General features: G+C 45.1%; 1 protein-coding gene across 1 annotated transcript in view; it reads right to left on the reverse strand.

Moving 5' to 3' along the window:
• Nucleotides 1-72: 72 nt before the first annotated feature.
• Nucleotides 73-24,636, reverse strand: part of PIP4K2A (phosphatidylinositol-5-phosphate 4-kinase type 2 alpha) — a 177,956-nt gene continuing 153,392 nt past the window's right edge. The window contains exons 7-10 of the mRNA XM_082648554.1: nucleotides 15,658-15,771; nucleotides 6,911-7,154; nucleotides 4,765-4,868; nucleotides 73-2,260 (exon numbers count right to left, since the gene is read on the reverse strand). Of these exons, the coding sequence (XP_082504680.1) occupies nucleotides 2,180-2,260; nucleotides 4,765-4,868; nucleotides 6,911-7,154; nucleotides 15,658-15,771 (543 nt within the window). The 3' untranslated portion in view covers nucleotides 73-2,179. The remainder of the gene's footprint in view (nucleotides 2,261-4,764; nucleotides 4,869-6,910; nucleotides 7,155-15,657; nucleotides 15,772-24,636) is intronic.

The raw sequence follows: 24,636 nt of genomic DNA on the forward strand, positions 1-24,636 counted from the left end.
TTTGTTTGCAATAGAGAGACACACAATTAGGAGAGAGACACACAATTGAGAGAGAGGCACAAAGGCTCCACCTTGTGAGTCATCAAAGTGCTTTATTTTGTAAAGCCTGGCTCATGACTGGAGTGTACTGTTAGCACTAGGAGATACAAGGCAAACTTCCTCACTCTGTCCGAAGAGTTGATCAACAGAACGGATGACAGAGACTGTTACAGACAAAAATAAAGCATTTTGTAAACTTCTAGAAGCATACACGGATTGGCCACAAAGGAAACAGTTACTCAAATAATGTACGGGTACCTTCTCTTTACTTCAGGGTCTCGCTTTTGTAATCCTGGATCAAAGAAACTACAGCATAACTTCAGAGCACTGAAAGGGACTCAACGCCAGAATGAATGGTGTGGGGGGGGAATACTAAATCACCATCTCAATTAATTTAAACACAAAAAATACAGATTTGTACAACAAGGTCACAGTGCTGTTGACATCGTCCGTTGAGGATAACATATCTCTGTGAAGTCAGTTGCTGCTGGCTTCCCAGGATGCCGGCTGCTGTCACCTGGTGTTTTCTGAAGTAAACCCACATACGTTGGGCACAGTTGCAGACTTGATAAGCCCTGAAGGAAAGTCACTGGCAGAGGCAGTATGGTGCGGGGTATTTGTTGAGCTGTAAGTAATTACTGAGGGGTGGATTTTTTTTTTCTTTTCTGAACCTGCCTACAAAAATCATCTCACGTTTTAAACAAAGAATTTCAAAGGCACAGCTTTAGCACAGTGTATGAGTTGATAACCTATTCTAAGCAAGTCTAATATTTTAGCTTGACACCTTTCAGAAAATGCCAGGAAGTTGGTAAATACATGATCGATGTTGGAAATTTATAACTTGATTAGACACAGTCAGCACAGTTTAGGGCAATGAACTTGTGTAACCAGATCTGGGTTAAACATTTTCTTAAAAAAAAAAAAAAACCATTAGGTTGATAAATGTGCATCGGAAGAAAACAACCCTTTTCCTTTTACTGTAAAAGACCGCCTACCATTAAAATGTGACTGCAGGATACACTTCAAAATATGACAGACGTTTCACCTACACTGTAAAGTGACTTTACATGTAAACTTCAAAAATCACATGCTGTACATTAAATTTTTAGATTCAAAAATATCCCTGTTTTCCTAATAATGTAAACAGTAATATTGAGGGTTTCAGTTAAAGGCAAATTCATAACAAAATACCACTGTTTAACTGGAAAATTGAGGGTTCTAAATGCTTTGCTCACCTTCCCACCATGGGAGATGTAGGTGCCATTGCCCAAAACTGCACTTTTCAGGTAAGCTTTATTTTTATTTTGTAGCATTAATTACTATGTTGCAACGTAAGAGTGTGTCAGTGAAGAAGCTCCAGGCAAGAAAAGAGAAGTAAGCAGTGTTCCTGGGCATATTTACTGAGGTGAAAATGTACAGAGAGAGACACTAGGGGCATCAGCTTCCTGCTGGAGGAGGGACCTTTATCCCCAGACACCGTGAGTCCCGACACCTGAACCAGGATGCGCGGGAGATGCCAGCCTCCTCCGTCCAGCGCCCGGGGTGCAACTATTAAGGAGTGTCAGCGTGCGTGGTAGAAGTGTAACATCTGCAGTAAGTTTTTTTTCCTTTTAATCACCATCATTATTATTATCATCATCATTATTATCTCCATTATTATTACGATTACCGTCTCACATCTTTCAACTCCAAAAGATAAACTGATCCACAGTTTCTCGTGTGGTGCCAACCTGGGTGGTCTGACATCGCATCGCCTTCTCCCCTCCCCCCTGCATGTGCTCACTCACTCACTCACTCATTCATCCATTCATCCACAGCTGGAATCAGAGGGTTACTACTCCAAACACACTCTGACCGAAGTCGGTTTCCATCAACCAATCCATCAGTTTTTAAGATGCTCACGTGCGCGTGCGCACGCACGCCCCCCCGCCCCCCCACATACACACCCAAGTCAGAAATAGCTAGAGTGATGCTGGGAAATATCAGGTAGCTGTTAAAGCAAGTAGTCCCCAAATCAGTCATCTTGGCCTGAAGATGTAAACGAGGAGGTGTGCTTCACTGAATTTGGTTTTCATTTTTCCTGTGCCGAAGCCACCTCTGTCCTTCCCACGCTCACGTCCGTCTTCGGCCATGCAGGACGTTACGTCAAGATGTGGCCAATAAAGTCCAAAAAGCGCTTGGAATACTGTTCTGGGTTCACGGTGGAGATCTCCGCACCAGCCTGGGCAGCGTGAGAGGAGAGGAACAATGACAGAATTACTATCAGTAGCTGCAGGAACTTCCACTGCAGCTGAATATGAAGCCAGTCATTTTCAAACCTGTGCAGCCTCTACTCGTAACTCAGAATAGCTTGGATATTGGTCTGAATAGCCAAGGCTCTTAGGAATCTGTGTGTGAAAACGAGGCAGAGTCGTAGAACCAACAGATGCCACTGTCACACACACTGTGACTGCTGCCACTAAAAAAAAAAAAAAAATCCAACCAACCACGTTTGAGATGCTCCCGTCAAATGTGGAATCTGCGTGGCCTACGTTCAGAAGCCACGGGAGGATGCTTCTGTTTCTCAAGAGAGCAGATTGGAGATTCCTTGAGAATGACACAAACAGCAATGTTTGGCCAAAGGGAAACTCCAATGGCAAGGACACAAGGACCGTGTTCATTTTTCAGGACCGAGGTAAGCGGCTGGGTGCTCAGAAATGAGGGGCGACGGCCACAGCAAGCAGGGGCGGTGTCAGCTGCCGGGGCTCTTTCCTGGCCCCGTAAGCAGGCGAGACACAGCGCTGTGACTGCGTCTCCCCCGGAGGGGCACGGGCACGGGGGTACCATCGTCCCCGTTCACAGAGACCTGCTTGGAGCTGGGAAGCTGGCCCCTCGCAGAGGCTCAGTGGGGGGTTTCCTATGACAAGAGCACAGTAGGGCCAGCAGACCCCCCCCCAGTTACCAGCCAGCCTCCTGAGCTACAAAGGTCAGGACCAGAGTTTTACTAAGTCACCAGAGGCTGTTTTTACACACGCAGCTCACAGGAGAACCTGTCATTTCCAAGCCTGGCCTGGGCCCCTGGGATCTCCACGGAGGAGCCCCAGTTTTGAAGGCAGAGAATGGTTCCCAGCAGCAGCTCGACACAAACTGCACCCAGCTTTAGGCCGTGTGCCGTGTCTCGGAGCTGAGCTGGTGACTTACAGGGGAGATGCAAATGAAGCCGTGTTTGCAATGGCATGTTTCCAGCTGCACATGGTCTGGAATATCACAGCAGGTTTGAGGAGGGGTGGGAACAAACACGGAGCGCCCCCCACTGTTCAGTCTGTTCACCACAAAAATCTCATCAATAAGCCATTAGGACCCCTTCATCAGCTGGCGGAACTGAAGCGCCAAAGCGCTTCCTCCAGGTCACACACTGGAAAGGTGAGATAGGATTCTGGCCCAGCTCTGTCCTTGCAATACACCCAGGTGGTTCAACCAGAGAGGAGCATCAGAATTACCCGAGCCTCTTAGAGGCCCCTCCCCCAGCCTCCTGAGCTGGACTCGGAATCAGGGAAAGGGGTGGTGCATCTGTCAGGCACACAGTTTGCAAATGGTGCTCAGAAGGCCGCGGTGCCGACCCCCGTGTGAGAACTGCTGTGTACCCTTCTCTCTGACCGATAGAGGATTCTTAACGCGTTCGGTGGGCTGGGTAGGTCGTGGTCCGTGCGCTGCACACAGCAGGCACACCAGAAATAGTTGACGGTGTGACTGAAATATTTCTGTGGCAAGTGGGGTATGGTGTTAGGCTGGTTCCGTTGCTGACACGACAGCCTGTTTGACTTTAAAATAGAGAAAAAGAGCCTTTAGTAGCGGTTGATGTTCTGCGGGGTGTTGGTCAGCTCCACACTGTGGGGAAGCATCTCTCCTGCCAGTGTGAACGAGCCAGGGCACAAGTTCATCCCTGTGGGATGGGGTCTGTGGCCTTTCTGGCGCGCCTGAAAGCCAAAATGGATCCCTGCGATGCAGACACAGTGCAGACTCACGACTTGTGAAGTCCAGCCGGCCAGGCGGGCCTCACTGGGAGATCTGGGGGTGGGGCTGGGTCCTGAGGAGCAGCCCTCCCTCTACCACTGCCTAGGACGCAATCCTGGCTGGCAAGTAAGCTCGCGCCCTCAGTTTCTTCACCTGTAAGCAGGAGTGCACTGGTTTTCCCTCACAGGCTCGTCCCGGGGACTCAACAAGTTACCATAGGCCGGGACACTGAGAATTCTGAGCAAGGACAGCAAAGGTGAGGGGTTCGTATTACTCAACTTTGAGCCTGCACTCAACAAATTTCTGTAGTAGAAAAAATTACAATCTGCCGTGCGGAAAGGAATATAATATTGTGTATCCTGGAAGCATCTGAAGCAGAGAATAGTGCTTCAGTTCTGAACATTTCATATTAAAACACTTAGTTGTCATCATTCAGCCCTTTTGTCTTTTGAAACATTTTTCGAACAGAAAAGAATTTGTGTAATATTCTCACGATGCATGTGTCTGTTAATAACCCCGGTGGGGAAAAGAAGAGCCGCGCCGGGTTTAAGTGACTTGGGAGCGGCGGTCCGAGCGCGTGCTGCCTCTGACTCCGCATCAGAGCGTGACCCCTGCAGGGAACCAGAGCCAATGAAGGCCTGTGGGCAGCTCAGCGGAAAGGAGCGGACCTGAGCTGGTCCCTGCACGACAGGAAGCAGGGAGCAGAGAGGGAAACCAAACGGAGATACTTACGCCGTGTTTAACAGTTTTTGCAGCGTGGGCAGCTTTCTTTTTTGCATCATAATGAGTCAGAATGTCAATAATTGCCATAAAGTACACCTCCTTCCTAGGCGAATCTGTAAGGGATGAGAGCGATGATTGTGGGACAGGTGATGACAGCACCTGGAAGAGTGCGAGCTGCTGACGGAGGAAGAGGCGAGGGATTCAGTGGGGCGGGGGTCGAAGGGGTCTGAAAACACAGGCAATAGAGGCTTTTCAAAAGTCTTGCATATCCCTGTGAAACAGCTTAACTTTCTGTCCCCAGTTCTCTCTCAATTTGAAAAGTAAAAAAGAGAATATAACCTCAGGATATCACCAGTAGAGGTGCAAGGCTGAGACTGTTTTTGTTAATCTTCATTTTCTTTAGTGATTGTGTATTGCTTTGGTATAAAGAAAAATGCTATTTAAAAAATACTCTAAAACAAGTAGAAGTAATTATGCTCCCTAATACTTTCTACCATTACATACTGTTCCTAATGAGCTGTTCACTAATTCTCATTGGATCTAGTATCAGAACTGGATAAGGGCATATATCACCTACAGTACCCATCTTCTACATATTTCCACAAATATGATGCTGTTGCAATTATGAATAATACGAAAAAGTACATTTGACTATATCTGATTTTCTGTGTTGAAGAAACAATTTTGCTGAGCAAAATAAAAAACGTAACAGGCTTCCCTGGTGGCACAGTGGTTGAGAGTCCACCTGCCGATGCAGGGGACACGGGTTCGTGCCCCGGTCCGGGAAGATCCTAGATGCCGCAGAGCGGCTGCGCCCGTGAGCCATGGCCGCTAGGCCTGCGTGTCCGGAGCCTGTGCTCCGCAACGGGAGAGGCCACAACAGTGAGAGGCCCGCGTACCGCAATAAATAAATAAATAAGTAAATAAACATAACTCAAACTCACCTGGCTGCTATGCCATGAGACATTTTTTTAAACAATGATGGACCACAATTTTTATTACTCAAAAAATCAGAGGCCTGCTTTTATCTCTAAATTTTTTTTTCCATGTATAAGTAGCTAAGGTAGCATGTAATATTCCTACAAATATCTGATCACCCAGATTTTGAGGATTAAGATGGATCTTGGGCTTCCCTGGTGGCGCAGTGGTTGAGAGTCTGCCTGCCGATGCAGGGGACACGGGTTCGTGCCCCGGTCCGGGAAGATCCCACATGCTGCAGAGCGGCTGGGCCCGTGAGCCATGGCCACTGGGCCTGCGCGTCCGTAGCCTGTGCTCCACAACGGGAGAGGCCACGACAGTGAGAGGCCCACGTACCGCAAAAAAAAAAAAAAAGATGGATCTCACTTTAGAGAAGAGGGCCACAGACACCTTAATGGGGGAAAGAGCAGAGGACAGACACAGCAGCAAATTGGAGATTCTCATCCCACACCCCGGGCCAGCTTCAGCACTCCTGAGAAGGAAAGGGCTGGTAGCAACGAGGTGCCTGCCCTACACGATGTCCACAGGAGGTTTGGAGTGGATCACGTAGGTACCTAGCTCAGGATAGACTTGTGACACGTGAGATCCACATAAAAGAGAGAGAGCTAAGAAAAAGAATATTTTAAACCATTCCTTATATGGTATGGACATTTACACAAGCATGTGCATATGTGTGTTGTGTATGTACAACACACACTTGTGTGGTTTCACTCTGTTCCCTCAACATCACACAATTCAAGGACCTCATCACATTACAGTTCAAAACCAGAGGTTACAGTTACCTTTAACATACTTTGTCCCGAAATCAATTGATTGGGACTCTTGAGAAGGAGTCTTACGGGGCAGCATGCGGGTTTTTTTTTTTTTTTGATTTTTTGTTTTTTTGCGGTACGCGGGCCTCTCACTGTCGTGGCCTCTCCCGTTGCGGAGCACAGGCTCCGGATGCGCAGGCTCAGCGGCCATGGCTCACGGGCCCAGCCGCTCCGCGGCATGTGGGATCTTCCCGGACCAGGGCACGAACCTGCGTCTCCTGCATCAGCAGGCGGACTCTCAACCACTGCGCCACCAGGGAAGCCCCAGGGCAGCATGCTTTTAACCGGGGTGATGATTACCAGCAGATCATGCAAAAAGAAAAATCCAACCAATGGTAAAAAGAGTTGATAGTAACTCAACTTACTTTCATGGCATTTAATTCCATAAACATCAATGTTTGGATCAAACTCGCCGGGAGCCAAGGGCGGTGAGCTGTTGAGCGTATTTCCAGGACTGTCGGGAGGGGTTCCAATAGGGTGGGTGCCGTCGCTCTCCCCCTCCTCCTCTCCGTCGTTCTCTTCACACTCCACTTCTTCCTGTTCGGCTCTCTCCACATCGTGGATTCCCACCAGGAGGCTGTAGTCCATGAGCTTCAGCTGGGCAAGAAACTGGAAGGTGGGAAGCGACATGGTCAGTTATGCCTTAAACACAACCCCAGAGTTAAAGACAGCAAGCTCACAAAAGGGCGGCAGAGGCGAGAAGGTTTCCCCAGGAGCAGCCAGGAGCCTCTTTAATGGTGCTGTCACGGTCCCTGGAAGTTTCTCCAGCCAAAGCTGTAGCCTCGCACTTCAGGCTGGCTCAGAGCCAGGATTACCTCCCTGAGATGCAAAGCGGGATGCTGGGAGGGATGCATTTATCACGTGGAGGTCGTACTACACCAGAGAGCAAGAGAGCAAGGAGACGCAGGGAAGAAAACGTTTCTCCGAACGATTAAGACTGGCTAATGGGGAAACCAGGGACCTCCCATGTAGCTTCCAGGGGAGCCCCTGAACGGCTTGTGAAAAGCACTTTGAAACGCAGCACACTCTGTGGAGGAGAGTATTATGCCGTCCATCACAAATAAGCACAAGCATCAGTGTCCCAGCCAACCAGCAAATGCCTGTGTCTCTGCTCAGCGCTGCCCTTCAGGCCTGCTGGGGGGCTTCCTTCTGACGGAAGCGGGAGCCGGAGACGCTCCTCCATCACCCCCTCCCGTGCCTAGCACAGTGCCTGCCCCGACCGACCCCCTTTATCTGGGGGCTCTCTCTGGCCCGTTCCCCTCGCCTCCACTGCGTACCCTGGATGCCCTCCAGAGGTCTGGGCACAGCTGGAGAAGCTGGATTGCCGGGTGGCAACATCTCCCACCCACGTGTGTGTAGTGGGTGCAGCGTGGGTGGGGCTTGGTCGGGCCAGGTCCTGCTCCGCTTGCAGGGTAACAAGGCAAAAGCCCCCTTGCCCCATCCCTGCTTCTCCGTCTGGGCCCTTGGAAGGTCCCTGGGAAGTGGCAAAGGTTGCATGCTGCCTGAACTTCCCCTTCTGGTCATTTGGCAAGGGAAGAATTTGATCTGGTCACGCCCCTGCCTAAGACCTTTCAGTGGAGTATCGTTTCTCACAGGGTGGAAACAAACTCTAACACTGTCCTCGGGACCTGGGTAGTTTGGCCTCATCGCCTCTCGGGCCATCTTGAACCCTGTGCTGGCCTCTGGCCCCCTCACTGCGCTCCTTCACCTCCCACTTGACCTTCAGGTCTCAACTGCAGGGCACTTGCTCACGGAAGCCTGTCCCGATTCCTGCCGGGCATGTGTGCACTGCACACTTTCCCTTAAGGACACTTGGTTTAGCTGCACACTCATTAGATGACTTGAGTAACTTCTATCTTCCCCAAACAGCGCAGCCCTGTGAGGACCGGGGCTCTGGCCGATTTTGCCCTTGAAACTGCCATTATTAGTCAAATCCATCTCACCTGCCTTCACTAATCAAGGTCTTTTAAGACTTGCATGTCCTCCAAGGGGCATGTAGCCTAAACAATGATATCTGCCCAGCTGCTTTCTAGAAACTTGGAGTCAGCTGTGTCTAGTTTGAGCTTAGTTGGCTGAGACTGGATAGGAACACTGACCCTCCAACTGGGCATGCGTGAGGGTCTTTTCACACGTGCAGAGGATGGAAAGCTCCACCCTTGGATCGCGCAGAGGCCAGTAGCCTAGTTAAGCCCGTGCAGAAAGCCGACTCCCCTACCTTTTCCCAATCGCCTTTCCTCACGCTCCCCGGGCCTCAGGCAGCACTGCTGCTGCTTGTCCCATAAACACCTCGAGCCCCTTGCCTTGGGGAGGCGAATTTGAGATTTGCTCTTCCCGCTTGGCTGCCTTGCGAACAAACCCTCTCTGCTGCAAACTTCAGCGTCTCTGCGTTCGGCTTGCACGTCGGGCACAAATGAGCCTGGTTCGGTGACACCCTCGCTGCACTCCTGACTCCCAGGTAAGTGATGTTGCTACTTGGTATTTATTGAACAAGAGAACAGGATGCCTGCTGCTTCTTCCCCAGTCCTCCTTACCTCTCCCTAACTTCCCCTGACCCTTTCCTCTAAGACGAATAACCACCCAAACCAAATAAAAACAAAGAACAACAAAAAGACCTTCCTTTGAGACTGCAAGAGGCAGCACCTACTGGAAGCAAAACGAGACGATTTACGATATATATATATATATATATATATTTTTTTTCGGTACGCGGGCCTCTCACCGCCGTGGCCTCTCCCGTTGCGGAGCACAGGCTCCGGACGCGCAGGCTCAGCGGCCATGGCCCACGGGCCCAGCCGCTCCGCGGCACAAGGGATCCCCCCAGACCGGGGCATGAACCCGCGTCCCCTGCATCGGCAGATGGACTCTCAACCACTGCGCCACCAGGGAAGCCCCATTTACGATATATCTTTGCTCTGCAGAGCAGAATCTCTCTTTAACACGTAGGTTTGTTTGACCTTCAGATTGGTGACCGTACAAATACACTATCAGGTGTGCTTTATGTATGAGAGTACAAAAGGGACTGCCTGTAATTAACCTGCTAAAGGTCAGGCAGGGAAGAGGTGATGACCAGGGCTGAACTGCCACATGAAGTAGGATGGGTCTCCAGGCCCACGTCTTCCCCTGGCACTTGTGCTGCTCTCACAACGTCAGCCAGGCCCAGAGCTCCTTTCCTGGGTCTCTGATCTGTGGTCAGACCACTGCTTAGGCTCCTCTCCCAGTAAGGAAACATTTGTATTCAATAAATAGAAGTGAAGTTAGCTCCCAGCATCACCCACTAAACTATCAGTGAAATGAAAAATGCATCTCTTGACAAGAAGTTGTTCTGACATACTCAAGATCAAGGAAACCAGTTGCAGCCCCAAATGGGGATTATATAAGAAATGGGGATTATATAAATCTTCAAATCTGTGTGGCTGAGACAGAAATGGAAAAGACCAAGGACAGCACAGTGGTTAAGAGTGTAGCTTTTGCTGATAAAGGTGACCCATTAAAGTATCAGATAATCCTAAATAAAAATGTTAAAAAAAGTTTTGGAGTCAGGTGGGCAATTAAATTTTATGTTACTAGCTCTGTGCCTTGATGATAAATTCACCTCTCTGAGCCTCAGTTATTCTAACTATGAAATGGGACACCACCACTAAACTCACAGTGGTGTGGAAAGGATTAGAGGGAATGTAGTGGAGGCCATGAAAAGTGCCTTGCGTGTAACAGTGGGCGCGGTTTTATCATTGTCCGTGTGGTAAAAACCTTTTTTTCATCAAGTAGGTAACTTAAACATGGGGATGGGCTCGAGTGAGGTGGGCCAAGAGGGGAGATGTGCTAAAGGGCCCATTGACTCCTCAGCTCTTACTGTCATAAAACGCCGTTTAAAATCTCTTCTAAAGTAGAGGGAAACACAAGGCAGCAGCAGACCTGAGATTCTTGCTAGAGAAAGTCCCTGCTGGGCATCACAAAACTACTGTGGGCTGAAGATGACAGACCCCAAAGAGAAGAGGGGTTAGGGCCCCCTGGAGGGTCTACCTCCAGCTAACATTAGGAACTTAATACACATCTGCTATTTTCTGTCATCCCTTTAAGCTTCTAACTCAAATCAGTGATTTCTAAATACATAAGGTTTCAAAGCATGAAGATTTAAAAATCTTTATAATCTCTAGGTCCCATGCTTTCCTAATTAATAATTATCCACCAGACCTTGATCAGCCTCTTTTTCCCTCGGAATATCCCACCTAATCTGCTTCCTTCATAATTAATTCCTCATTATACCAAATCTGAGCTAGTACCTCCCTCAAGGTTTTTATGAGCCCTGTCACACACAAACCCTTCTAGAAAACTGTGGCTAAGGAGCTGTTAATAAACTCTCCTTCTGTGTGTTGTCTTTGGAGAAATGTCTGTTTAGGTGGTCTTCCCAGTTTTTGATTGGGTTGTTTGTTTTTTTGTTGATGAGTTGTATGAGCCGTTTGTATACTTTGGAAATTAAGCCCTTGTCCGTTGCTTCGTTTGCAAATATTTTCTCCCATAGGTTATCTTCATTTTGTTTATGGGTTTCCTTTGCTGTGCAAAAGCTTGTAAGTTTGATTAGGTCCCATTTGTTTATTTTTGTTTTTATTTCTATTGGCTTGAGAGACTGACCTAAGAAAACATTGGTACGATTTATGTCAGAGAATGTTTTGCCTGTGATCTTGTCTAGGAGTTTTATGCTGTCATATCTTTTAAGTCTTTAAGCCATTATGAGTTTATTTTTGTGTATGGTGTGAGGGTGTGTTTTAACTTCATTGATTTACATGGGGCTGTCCAACGCTCCCAGCACCGCTTGCTGAAGAGACTGTCTTTTTCCCATTTTATATTCTTGCCTCCTATGTTGAAGATTAATTGATTGTAGGTGTGTTTTTTCTTTCCTGGGCTCTCTATTCTGTTCCATTAATGTCTGTTTTTGTGCCAGTACCACACTTTTGATTACTGTAGCTTTGTAGTATTGTCTGAAGTCTGGGAGGGTTATGCCTCCTGCTTTGTTCTTTTTTCTCAGGATTGCTTTGGCAATTCTGGGTCTTTTATGGTTCGATATAAATTTTAGGATTCTTTGTTCTAGTTCTGTGGGAACTGTCATGGGTAATTTGATAGGGATCACATGAAAAGATGCTCAACATCTCTAATTATTAGAGAAATACAAATCAAAACTACAATAAGGTATCACCTCACACCAGTCAGAATGGCCATCATTCACAGGTCTACAGATAGCAAATGCTGGAGAGGGTGTGGAGAAAAGGGAACCCTCCTACACTGTTGGGGGGAATGTAAATTGGTGCAGCCACTATGGAAAACAGTATGGAGGTTCCTCAAAAAACTAAAAGTAGAGTTGCCATATGATCCAGCAGTCCTACTCCTAGGCATATACCCAGACAAAACTATAATTCAAAAAGATACATGCACCCCGTGTTCATAGCACTGTTTACAATAGCCAAGCCATGGAAACAATCTAAATGTCCATCGACAGACGACCGCATAAAGGTATGGTATATATTTATATACAGTGGAATACTACTCAGCCATCAAAAAGAATGAAATAATGCCATTTGTAGCAACATGGATGGGCCTAGAGATTATCACACTAAGTGAAGTCAGAAAGAGAAAGACAAATACCGTAAGATATCACTTACATGTGGAATCTAAAATACGATACAAATCAATATATCTACAAAACAAAAACAGACTCACAGATACAGACAATAGATTTGTGGTTGCCAAGAGGGGTGGTGGGGGAGGGAAGGAGTGGGAGTTTGGGATGAGCAGAGGCAGACTATTATATATAGAGTGGATAAACAACAAGGTCCTACTGTATAGCACAGAGAACTACTGATATATTCAGTATTCTGTGATAAACCATAATGGAAAAGAATATGAAAAAGAATATGTATAACTGAGTCACTTTGCTGTACAGAAATTCACAAACAACACTAAATCAACTACAATAAAATTTAAAAAAAACTTCTTTACAACAGATTTGAATTTACTTTTTACTAAGTTTATTAACACACTTGTTCTGCTGAATCACCACCTCCCAACACATCTGTGATGCAGGATTAAAATTCCAACCATCCCTATTTCGGTTATATTTAATCGCTTGTTGAAAGCCGTAATAATCCTCTCTTGGAGTACTTTATCTGAAAACAGTCTCATCTATAACATCTGCATGTTATATCAGCAGTTTAGGAGTGTGGCTGCCAGTGGCCTCAAATCCCAGTCTGAATTTAGTAGCTGTGTGTCTTTGAGCAAATTACATAGTGTCTCTGGGCTCAGTTTTCTCATCCATAAATTGGGATAACAGCACTCAGCCTCAAGGAGTTAGAAGAATGAAGGGAGAGAATGACTGCACAGGAAGGACTTACGCTCTACACGCTCTGTAAGTGTTGGCCGCCAACCATCCTGCTACCCGCAGTGCCCCCTCCCTACCGCCGACCCAAGACGTGAGGGATGAGATGGCCTATGATGGGGCGGATGCCACAGGACACAAAGCACAGTTTTGCATTGTGTGAAATTTGGATCCCAGTGTGAGCCGACGAGAGGTAAGCGTGGGCCCTGGTCAGAGCGGACAAGAAGCGGGTCAGAGGGCAAAAGTGACTTCTCACTCTCCGTAGAGTGCTTTCTTCTGGAGAAAAGGGTTCACATATACTCATGTGTAAAGCTATCAGAACTAAAGTACTTTGAGCGGCATATGAATAGAACAGAATTTCAAACGCAGAAAAAAGCCCCTAGGTTCTAATTTTCCTACAAAAATATTTACTGAGCTGTAGTAAACTCATCTTTTACTTAAAGCATTGAGTCAACCCCCAACCCCCAAATCCTGTACTTAAACAGGCCGGCCAGCTAAATTAGAAAGCATGGACCTGATGGAAAAATGAAACGAGATTACATTCTAGTCTCATTATCAAGATCAGATGTCAAGCTACTTCACCATAATTACCTGCTTAAAAATTTAATAATGCTTCTGCATGAATTTCAAAACTAGACACTTACCGACCATTGAGAATTTATTAAAATGAAAGAACGCCTTATGCCCTGCCTCCAGTTCAACAGAACAGCTAAGTGCGAGAGCCATGGATGGGGTTAAAATTATCCAAATCCTCTAATCAAGACACTGTTAGAGACAACGAAAGGGCGAAGAGAATCCTTGTGTAATTCAACTGTAAATTTGAACGGCTTCAGTTACATTATTTGTGGGGTCTAAATAGCATAGTAATATACAGCCGACAGAAAAGATGAAAACCATCTTTCTAGCAGATCAGATAACCCTAAGGCCTATTTACCATAATTGCTAAAACAATATGATTCTTGGGATCAAAGACTTGCAGAATAATGAATAAAATTCTCAAAGAGCATGTCTACCTATGTCACTTTGTTATCAGATCAAGTTGACCCCAAAGTAAAAGGGAAATACTTAGCTAATATGCATTTTAATAAAAACCACTGACAACTGAGGAAAAATAAATGCTTAATAATGAGAAACTGGAGAAAAACTTTAAAAAAAAAAGACACTTGTATCCTTCATAAATAGCCAATATCTAGGTTCTAATCAAAGCATATACATGATGTAGGTTAAAGTGCAAAAAAATTTCTTAAAATAATTTATAACCTAAAAATAATCATGAACTAATTTGGTCAGTCTGCATGTCTTGCAATGAAAGATGTTAGAAGATTAAAAAGAAAATTATAATACTGCTTCTACCCTCATGGGGGATATAATCTAATCCATGACATGTGTTCTTTGGCCCAAGTCATTTTGTTTGGGTTCTTTTTTTTTTGGCCATGTGGCTGGGCTTGCCGGGGGGTGGCGTCTTATTTCCCTGACCAGGGATGGAACCTGGGCCCCGGCAGTGAAAGAACCGAGTCCTAACCACTGGACCGCCAGGGAACTCCCAAGTCATTTTGTTTTTAATGACACAGGAAAATCTTTCCACAAAGCCTCTCTGAGGAGCAGATCTGTACTGGTATGTGGAGAACTGTACTTCAAAGTTAAAAAAACCAAAACAAAAACTGCACACACATGAACAAAAGTAACAGCTAAGAGGGCTTCCCTGGTGGTGCAGTGGTTGAGAGTCCGCCTGCCGATGCAGGGGACACGGGTTCGTACCCTGGTCCGGGAAGATCCCACATGCCGCGGAGCGGCTGGGCCCGTGAGCCATGGCCGCTGAGCCTGCGCGTCCGGAGCCTGTGCTCCGCAACGGGAGAGGCCACGACAGTAAGAGGCCCGCGTACCGCAAAAAAAAAAAAAAAAGTAACAGCTAAGAAAAACATAGCTTAGTAACTGTTTAAATTAGAACTCTCCTTGCACTGTTTTGTAACCTAACAAACTTCAAGAAAAGAACGTTTTTCCTGAATTTATTTCTAGAAGAATTATATATAAGGAAGTTCGGTGGGAGAACTGCAATGCCATTACAATAAATGGAAGACAGGGAAAGGTGTATTTTTAATTCGTAAAACAGCATTTACAAAGAGAGCTCCATTACAGACTCAAAGCCCATTTCCACATAGTATTTTATTTCTCACAACATCCCCCATGACCCTGGCGTCCTAAACTGCCTTTGTGCCATTCCCATGCTGTGGCAAGGCTGTCTTGATGGGCCCAACGTCACTAACTCCACAGAGGCTGGCGCAAACATGAAGCACTAAGCAACTGAGGCTGGGTTTTGCAACACCAAGATGTGGTTCAGATGGAGAAGTCCCCAAATTCAGGGAGTTACTCTCCACTTGTCGACACGCTGTGCTCTTTGACAGAATGCCCTCAGTCCCCTCGGCCCCAGCCCTGGCTGCCGTGGGCAGTCAGTCTGCCCCCCTACCCAACAGAGAAGACGGGTACCGGAGGGAGGGGAGACCAGAAGACGCCGCGTGCTTGCTTTTGTTTGTCCTCTAAAGGGGGGAGCTGCTGAATTGGCACACTTCTCTTTTAAACCAGATCACATATGAGATATACCTGTTTATATCTGCTTTGGATAATGTACAACATATGTTTTTGCCTCGGTTGCCGATTTAAATAGACGGTTTTAAGAGCTCCTGAAAACCCAGTACTGCTGACATTCATACAATGGGCCGTCCCTTATGCTGAGTTTCTTTTTCTTACCTCAACATCCTTCTTCAGTTTTTCCAGGAATACCTTTTTGTTATTGTCATCAATATAAATCTTTTGACCCTCGTTAATGAAATCATTATCCTTTAAAGTTGGCAGTTCTTTGGCCTAAAAAAAAAAAAAGAAGAAGAATAAGAAAGAAGCTTGACTAAAATCTAAAAGACATGTATGCCCTCCAATCCTGGAGGTTAAGTTTCCACTCTTGGAAGCTGAATCTGCCCTGTTCACCGCAGAGGTCTTACCCAAGGCAACGACATGTGAGGTAGCTTGAGTGCCGCAAGGGGGCACCAGTGAGCTATGACCACTGGAAGCATTTCCACTAGGAATGGAGGGTCAGGTGTACTCCAATATTATGAGGCTTTTGTAACAGATTTCATGGTTTTCATATGAACGAACCTGACTGCTTTCTTAGATTCACTTTCTTAAAGAAGATTCACAAGAAGTCTCCTAGGTATAGAATTCATACCCTTGGAATTCTTTGTCAGGAACCCTCAATTTTCTTACTGGTATAACCCAACTCCACCCGTCCCTGACAACACACACACTTCTGGGATAGCCTTTGCTGGGTTCATGTTACAAATAACATGTTGCCTTGCTCAGAAAAGCACCACCCATAATCCTATCTAATTTCTGAGTCAGGGAGGATATGCAGCCAGAGGTTAGCGATCTGCCCTTCTAAGCCTTCCTGCACACCGCTCCAAGAAGGAAACTCTGTTTGCATCTGGGCAATATCGAAGGCAAATGTTTTCTAGAGTAAAGCATATTAAGATGAGAAGTTCTACCCTTTAAAAATAAACGAGAGGGTAGTGAGCTGGCAACTAAGCTATGCTTAGGCTGAGCAACACAAAGTAATGCGTGATTATCAAAACATGGGTCACAGGCAAAGAGAACAAACCAAAAAACCAGCTTGTACTGCAGCATATAAGATAATAGAGGCCTATAGCTTTAAAATAGTGTGGGTTATTCAACTTCGTGCAACCTGCATTCTGGGAGAGTTCAAAACCCCTCCCCACACCTTTGGGCTGACCTTATAAGAAATAACCACTCCTGCTTATGTCTTCCAGTTGAAAGGAATCCAACATAATACATTGCCTTTCTTAGTATACTAATGAATGCCTCCTTTCCATAGTGTGAACTAAATGGGGAGGGAAAAAAAAAGGAAAGAACATACTGTCCTTCCTGGTCTCCACACTACCTCCCCCTCATTCAGAGTGATTAAAAGCTCACCGGGTACATCTGTCTACTGAACCACCATCCAAATCCCTAAACTGCTCACTTTTTCCTTTCTTTCTGTAAGGTACGCACACATGTATGTAGACTACTCACATCTATCTGTACACACACACACACACACATGCATGTATATTATGCAATTCTAAATTAGCTTTGCTACTCATTTTAACTTTGAGAAAATGCAGTTTTGTGAGTTTCAAATTCGATATAACTATTGCCAAAATAATTATCCTTACAAAGCAGGTATAGCAAAGCTCAGAAATCCAGAGATCCCATTCAATCAGCGGTTACTGAATGTCACGTATAGGAATATAAAAATGAATAGGTCAACATTTCTATTCTAAAGGAGTTTGTAATCTTGTATGAGACACATCGAAGCAAGGAGGTAAGAAAACAAGGCAGCATGAGTTTGTGAGGCCTATAGATAAAGAATACGGTTCTTAGGGAGAGACGGGTCTACTTTCAAATATTTTATGCCGAGTCAGAGTCTGGGGAAATGAGAGGCAGTGCCATTCTACACAAAAACTAGGGAGGGGCCTGGTAGACTAACTCTGTAAATTCATCATTAATCATTGAAAAATGTAAAATGTGAAAGAAAACCCTGAATGTGAAGATGGCGTGTTAGGGTTAAATGTTTGAGTCAAGCACACAGACCTGACGTTCTTTTCCTAGAACTGAAACATAGTTTCACAGTGAATGACATGCAAGGATCTGAAGTTTAACGAACTCAGAGGCTAGCGGAGCAGCTTTGTCGAAGGTGCAAAACTGGGGTGCTTTACAGCGCTGAAGCCAGGTTTATGCACAAACACAGGCGATGGAGAGGGTCATGAGTCTCCAAGCACTGGACAGCGCGGGCATTTGTCTGTTTAGGGGACGGTGGTGTGTGGTTGGGGGCATTGAGGATTAAGAGCTGCCTGAATTCTGCAACTTATTTTATATGTGCAAGCAGAGCAGGGGAGAGGGGTTTTTGTGCGTGGGTGCGTGTGTGCGAGAAACCTGAAGGCAGGGATGACAGGCTACAGACAGCGGTAAGCGACCCGTGTTGGTGATAGCAGTCTCATTAATGCAGATGAATGCCATTTCAGGGTCACCCCAGCAGCATTACCTCATGTGACAGGGAGAGTATAATCCTACCTCATAACACTCTGGACACCCTGTACTTTATTACTAGGCTTACTTGTGAATTTCGCAGGCACTAGGGTTGAATTTAGATTGGATCAAATTCAAAAAAGGGCAACCAGATTGGTTAAAAGACTTAAGGGCGTATTGAAAGGCTCAAGAGGTGCAGGCCGGTCCTTAGGGCAGCTGCCAGAGGAACCCAGCACTGGTCCACCAATGCCCACCCCCCGGTGTCAGCAGGATGGCAGAGGCTTTAGGAGCACAGGGTTTTGGAGACATGAATCCTGAGGTTCCCACCCTCCATCCACCCCTTACTTGCCAGGGGCCAGTTTCTGGAGCCCCTCCAGGCCGTTTGCATATGTGTAGAAGGGGGAGACCCTGCTAAGCCCTTGACAGGCATCTATTTATTTAAGTGCATTATCTCATTTACTCTTCGAAACAACCTTAACTCTTACTATCCACACTTTACCAACAGGGAAACTGGGTTAAGTGAGACAACACAGCTAAGGTCTCACAGCCTGGTAAGTGGAGCTGGTAAGCCGGTTCCTGCGCTGAGATGCGGACCCGGGCTGCCTGACTCTTAGTACAACTCGACCTTTAGCTGAATGACTGAGGATTCGACCAAAACCCCTGTGACATTTAAATAGTGAGGCAAGTGGTTAGTGTCGTCACTGCCGTGAGCATTCAGTAATGCTGCATAGAAGATGTTTAAAAACAGAGATGAACTTTTTCTACTAAAAACTGAATGACGAGGATGAAGTCCCCTGACAGTAACGCACCCTCAAGAAAACCTTGTTGCCTGGCTTCTTAAAAATGTCAATCTATCCCTCTGATAATGAGCAGCATTTATACTAAAGACACACTTTTTTTTTTTTTTTGAGGGCAACTGTTTTGCTATGAATTAATGAACATCATAAACTCTCGGTGTGACACTGCCCACAAAGGTGATGTCTGCAGAGCAGCACAGAAGTAATCGTGGGCAGCAACCGGTCCCACCCTTTGTTTTGTGACACTGAATTACTTGCACTTAGCGGGGAGTTTTGAAAGCGTCAAAGTCACTGGGTCTGGTTCCTTTAATGGGCATCTTTCATACCCTTTCTAGCTCAATGCAGATACCAGCCAAACACCAGGGCTGAAGACATCAGCTCAGAAACACTTCTGAACTGTGGACTCGGATGCCGGCCTCCAGCCAGCGGTCAGCCACCTTTCTGAAGTGGTCGTAGGTGGAGTCTTCACTTATTAGCTCTGAATTAAGTTTTCCTGGCCAGTTTCACGTAGACTGGCAGCCTCCAAATGTGATGGGGAATTGCAGTACCTCACGTGGTACTCACTGGGAGGCAGCACCGAGGAGGCTGAGGCATGCGATGGGCCTGCTCTTCCTACACGGCCCTCCCCAGTCTGTCCAGCCTGGCCAGGGGAGTGAGGCTGCGTACAACCAAACCCAGGACCAAGGCCAGCACAGCCCAAGTCTAAGGCTAGTTCCTTTTGCAGGAAGTGATTGGACTAGGGTGGGTTGGACTCAAAATGGCATTCATCTCTACTAATGTGATGTGTCAATGTACAAACACAGCTAAAGGCGTAAGCAGAGCGATGTCAGTCCCCCTGCAACCGAGCTATCCTTATTTTGTTGTGCGGATAAAATTGGCAGAGTGAATATCCCTGGCACTTTCAATGCTGGGGGATGCCAGACCCCACGTAGATTCAGTATGGCCCAGATTTCTACTTGGGACACTGAAGCATGAGCTTCTGAGCACAGACTGGACCCAGGCCGCCAGGGTTGTATCTCAGCTGCTCCAGTTATTAGCTGTGTGACTTAGAGTAAGTTACTTAACCTCTCTGTGACTTGGCTTCCTCATCTTTAAATGGGGGTTAGCAAACCACACTGCTGTGAGGACTATACCCATTCATACACCTAAAAAGCTTAGGGCCCTGCTTGCCATGTAGAGAGTTATATATAAATATTCTTGTTATTTGCTGGTCATATTCTCAAGTATGGCGTGTGTATCTAGAGAAAAGTTCATCACTGATGAATTCAGAGCAAGGTTTTTTTTAAAGTTGCATATTTTTAAAGCACATTTAACACTTTTATAATAGTTGAGGTGTTTAGACCCAGCTGCTCAATCTGTCCAAACCTCAGTTTCCTCATCTATATAGTGGAATATTAATAATACCTATCCAATAGGGTTAGCGTGTGAATGAAATGACAGTGCTTGGCAATGAGAACTCACTAGATATTACTTTGCGTCTTAGTTACACATTAGCTTTGACCGTGACCAATACTGTTACATAGTGTTTCGAACTACTAAAGAATACAGACTTGCCCATCGTCTTCTAGCCTTCCTGATTTTCTAAAAGTAGGCTCTTTAAATTTGGGATATCAGTAACCTAAGCCATGTTTAAAATTGCCTGTTTTCAGGTTTTATTATTAGGCACAAACCTCACGTGACTTTTCTACACACGGCCTTTAAGTTCTGATGATACTTTCCTTATTGCACACACACCTAGCACACACAAGTGCAAGGTCATTTCACTTCACTGTATCAGACAAGGTGCACTAGAGGCTACACTGGCATAAGCCCCTACCGTGGCTGCTGTCCAAACCTTGACTGTGAATTCTCTTGGTCAGAAAGACCTCTCGTCACCGCAAAAGCTCTCCCTAGCCAGAAAACCTCACTGAAACCCAAGTGAGAATAAAATGTTGCTTTATAATTGGGTAAGTTAAATTTTTAGGGTAATAAAGTATATTTTATTACTATGGAATAAAATACTTCGATATCTATGGCCAAAGAGAGAAGTTTGCTGACTTTTGTTTTACCTTAATTTTTCACGTGTTTAGTTTTTCTCAGCAAGTAGGTGATAATAGTGGGTAATTTAGTGAATGTGATTTTGCTGACCTAAAGCAAAAATTCACTAGTTGGAATCCCAGTAGCCAGAAAACAACCCCAAAACTAGAAAGTAACAAGCTCCTTGGGAACACTTCACTTGCTATGAGCTGTAAAAAGAAAATTGTTTCATTATAAACATTCCCGCCCCTGCATTTGTAACTACATTATTGGGTGAAAAGTCTTTTGTTTCTTGGGGTTTTTTTTGGCTGCGCTTTGTGGCTCGTGGGATCTTAGTTCCTTAACCAGGAATCGAACCTGGGCCCATGCAGTGAAAGCGCTGAGTCCTAACCACTGGTCCCCCAGGGAATTTCCAGTTTTTAGTTTCTTTTAAGGCACAGTATTATATAGGCTGTCGCTTGGCAAGTCCACATTCTTCAATAGTAAGAAACACACTATTAACAGTGTCAGTCACGGTCAAAGATGCTTTATGTGCAACTAAAACACAAGTGGACCTGAGAGTTGAGGTATACACACAACTGCATCAGGGCTTGAAGATAACCAATGTGTGGATAGTATTCTAAATGTATAAATGCTTCTGAATATAAGGATTCCCTAGGGTTCAATAAAAGATATAAATGATCTCTAAGGAGAGATTTGGCTAGGGGTTTGAGATTAAAAAAGGAAAAATGTTCAGAACGAAGAGCTACAAAGTCCAGAGCTTTCGTTTTTAGAACTGTGCCTCTGTGGCCAGCTCGGCAAAGACCCAGGCGTAAATGCAGTGGCCAGAGAGAAAATTAGATTCCAGGAGGGCAAAGGAAGCACGGGGCTCTGCTTCCTCCCGTTAGAACGGTAGACAGGAGGTTTTTTAAAAAGACAAGGCATTAGAACTTCCCTTCTAATATAAAAATATTTAGCACTTTTTATAAACTTTAAAATTTTAAATTACTAAATTTTGCACATTCTCTGAAAACAAAAGATAATGCTTATCAAAAGGATTTAAATCTTCTGTTTCAAAAAGAAGTTAAGCTGTTTGTAATATCTTAACTATTTCATTGGGTTCTGTGACCTGGTGCGTGATTGCTGTTATTTGCATGGAGTTTAGTAATACTGAATGTGTTAAGAGTTAGTAAAGCCAGAAATTACATGGAAATCTTAATTAGATCTTTAATGTCACTAAAATGTCTTTTGGATGACTCAAAAATTTTTAAATCAAATATTTAAAATCTATATTTACAGCCATAAACTTTAAATACAGAATTCAAACTACAATGTACTGGATTTAACATCATTATACAGTTAACTTTTACAAAGAGTCTATTAAATTGCCACTAACAGGAAAAAGAAAAAGAATACATGTACTTAAAATGCACAGAGCCAAAATTTACATAATACAGAGTCACGTTTAAGCATGGAAACCTTAACAGAAAGATGGAATGTACTTCTGTCACACTCGAGTGTTTAATGCAAACAGGATTCTGGCCCCAGAAGGTTTCAATGCAAAGGATAACGCATAGCATAGCGCTCCGTGATTACAGGACTTGTATTTCAGAAAGAAACGAACTTTTCCTCAATGTGCTCATTGGACAACCTGTTTTTAAAAAGTCTAATTGTAACCTTCGACATCTAAGATTGCTGCCTGGTGTCCCTTTGATGGGCCATATTATGACACTCAGAGCTGAATGCACAACATAAAAAACATGTACTAACTATTGTCTCAAGTTAGGGACTGCTTATTATGTTCCTAATTTACTTGTTAGTCCAAGCTCACCTGAATAAAAATAAACTTGCAAAGAAAGTATAAGCCCCTTTTCATCAGGCTTGCCAAAGTAACTTCATAAAAATCAGAGTCTGGAACTGATGAACAATCATCGACAGGAAGACACTGGAACTCACCAAAAAAGATACCCCACATCCAAAGACAATGGAGAAGCCACAATGAGACTGGAGGAGGGGCGCAATCACAATAAAATCAAATCCCGTAACTGCTGGATGGGTGACTCACAAACTGGAGAACACTTTTACCACAGAAGTCCACCCACTGGAGTGAAGGTTCTGAGCCCCACATCAGGCTTCCCAACCTGGGGGTCCGGCAACAGGAGGAGGAATTCCTAGAGAATCAGACTTTGAAGGCTAGTGGGATTTGATTGCAGGACTTCAAAAGGACTGGGAGAAACAGAGACTCCACTCTTGGAGGGCACACACAAAGTAGGGTGCGCATCAGGACCCAGGGGGAAGGAGCAGTGACCCCAAAAGAGGCCAAACCAGACCTACCTGCTACTGTTGGAGGGTCTCCTGCAGAGGTGGGGGGTGGCTGTGGCTCACCATGGGGACAAGGACACTGGCAGTAGAAGTTCTGGGAAGTACTTCTTGGTGTGAGCCTTCCCAGAGACCACCATTAGCCCCACCAAAGAGCCGGGCAGTCTCCAGTGCTGGGTGGCCTCAGGCCAAACAACCAACAGGGAGGGAACCCAGCCCCACCCATCAGCAGACAAGTGGATTAAAGTTTTACTGAGCTCTGCCCACCAGAGCAACATCCAGCTCTACCCACCACCAGTCCCTCCCAACAGGAAGCTTGCACAAGCCTCTTAGACAGCCTCATCCACCAGAGGGCAGACAGCAGAAGCAAGAAGAACTACAGTTTTGCAGGCTGTGGAAGGAAAACCACATTCACAGAAAGGTAAGACAAACGAAAAGGCAGAGGACTTTGTACCAAATGAAGGAACAAGATAAAACCCCAGAAAAACAACTAAATTAAGTGGAGATAGGCAACCTTCCAGAAAAAGAATTCAGACTGACAGTGAAGATGATCCAGGACCTCAGAAAAAGAATGGAGGCAAAGATTGAGGAGATGCAAGAAACGTTTAACAAAGACCTAGAAGAATTAAAGAACAAACACCTAGAAGAATTAAAGAACAAACACCTAGAAGAATTAAAGAACAAACAGAGATGAACAATACAATAACTGAAATGAAAACTACACTAGAAGGAATCAATAGCAGAATAACTGAGGCAGAAGAATGGATAAGTGACCTGGAAGACAGAGGGTGGAATTCATTACTGCGAACAGAATAAAAAAAAAAGAATGAAAAGAAATGAAGACAGCCTAAGAGACCTCTGGGCAACATCACATGCACAAACATTCAAATTATAGGGGTCCCAGAAGGAGAAGAGCGAGAGAAAGGACCCAAGAAAATATCTGAAGAGATTATAGTTGAAAACTTCCCTAACATGGGAAAGGAAATAGCCACCAAAGTCCAGGAAGCACAGAGAGTCCCAGGCAGGATAAACCCAGGAGAAACACACCAAGACACATAGTAATGAAATTGACAAAAACTAAAGACAAAGAAAATTATTGAAAGCAGCAAGGGAAAAATGACAAATAACATACAAGGGAACTCCCATAAGGTTAGGGAACTCCCATAAGGTAAATAGCTGATTTCTAGCAGAAACTCTACAGGCCAGAAGGGAGTGGCATGATCTGTTTAAAGTGATGAATGGGAAGAACCTACAACCAAGATTACTCTACCTGGCAAGGATCTCATTCAGATTCGATGGAGAAATCAAAAGCTGTACAGACAAGCAAAAGCTAAGAGAATTCAGCACCACCAAACCAGCTCTACAAGAAATGCTAAAGGAACTTCTCTAAGTGGGAAACACAAGAGAAGAAAAGGACCTACAAAAACAAACCCAAAACAATTAAGAAAATGGGCATAGGAACATACATATCAATAATTACCTTAAACGTGAATGGATTAAATGCTCCAACCAAAAGACACAGGCTTGCTGACTGGATACA

The sequence above is a fragment of the Grampus griseus genome, assembly GCF_964374135.1.
Source record: "Grampus griseus genome assembly, chromosome: 2".
Lineage (NCBI taxonomy): Eukaryota > Metazoa > Chordata > Mammalia > Artiodactyla > Delphinidae > Grampus > Grampus griseus.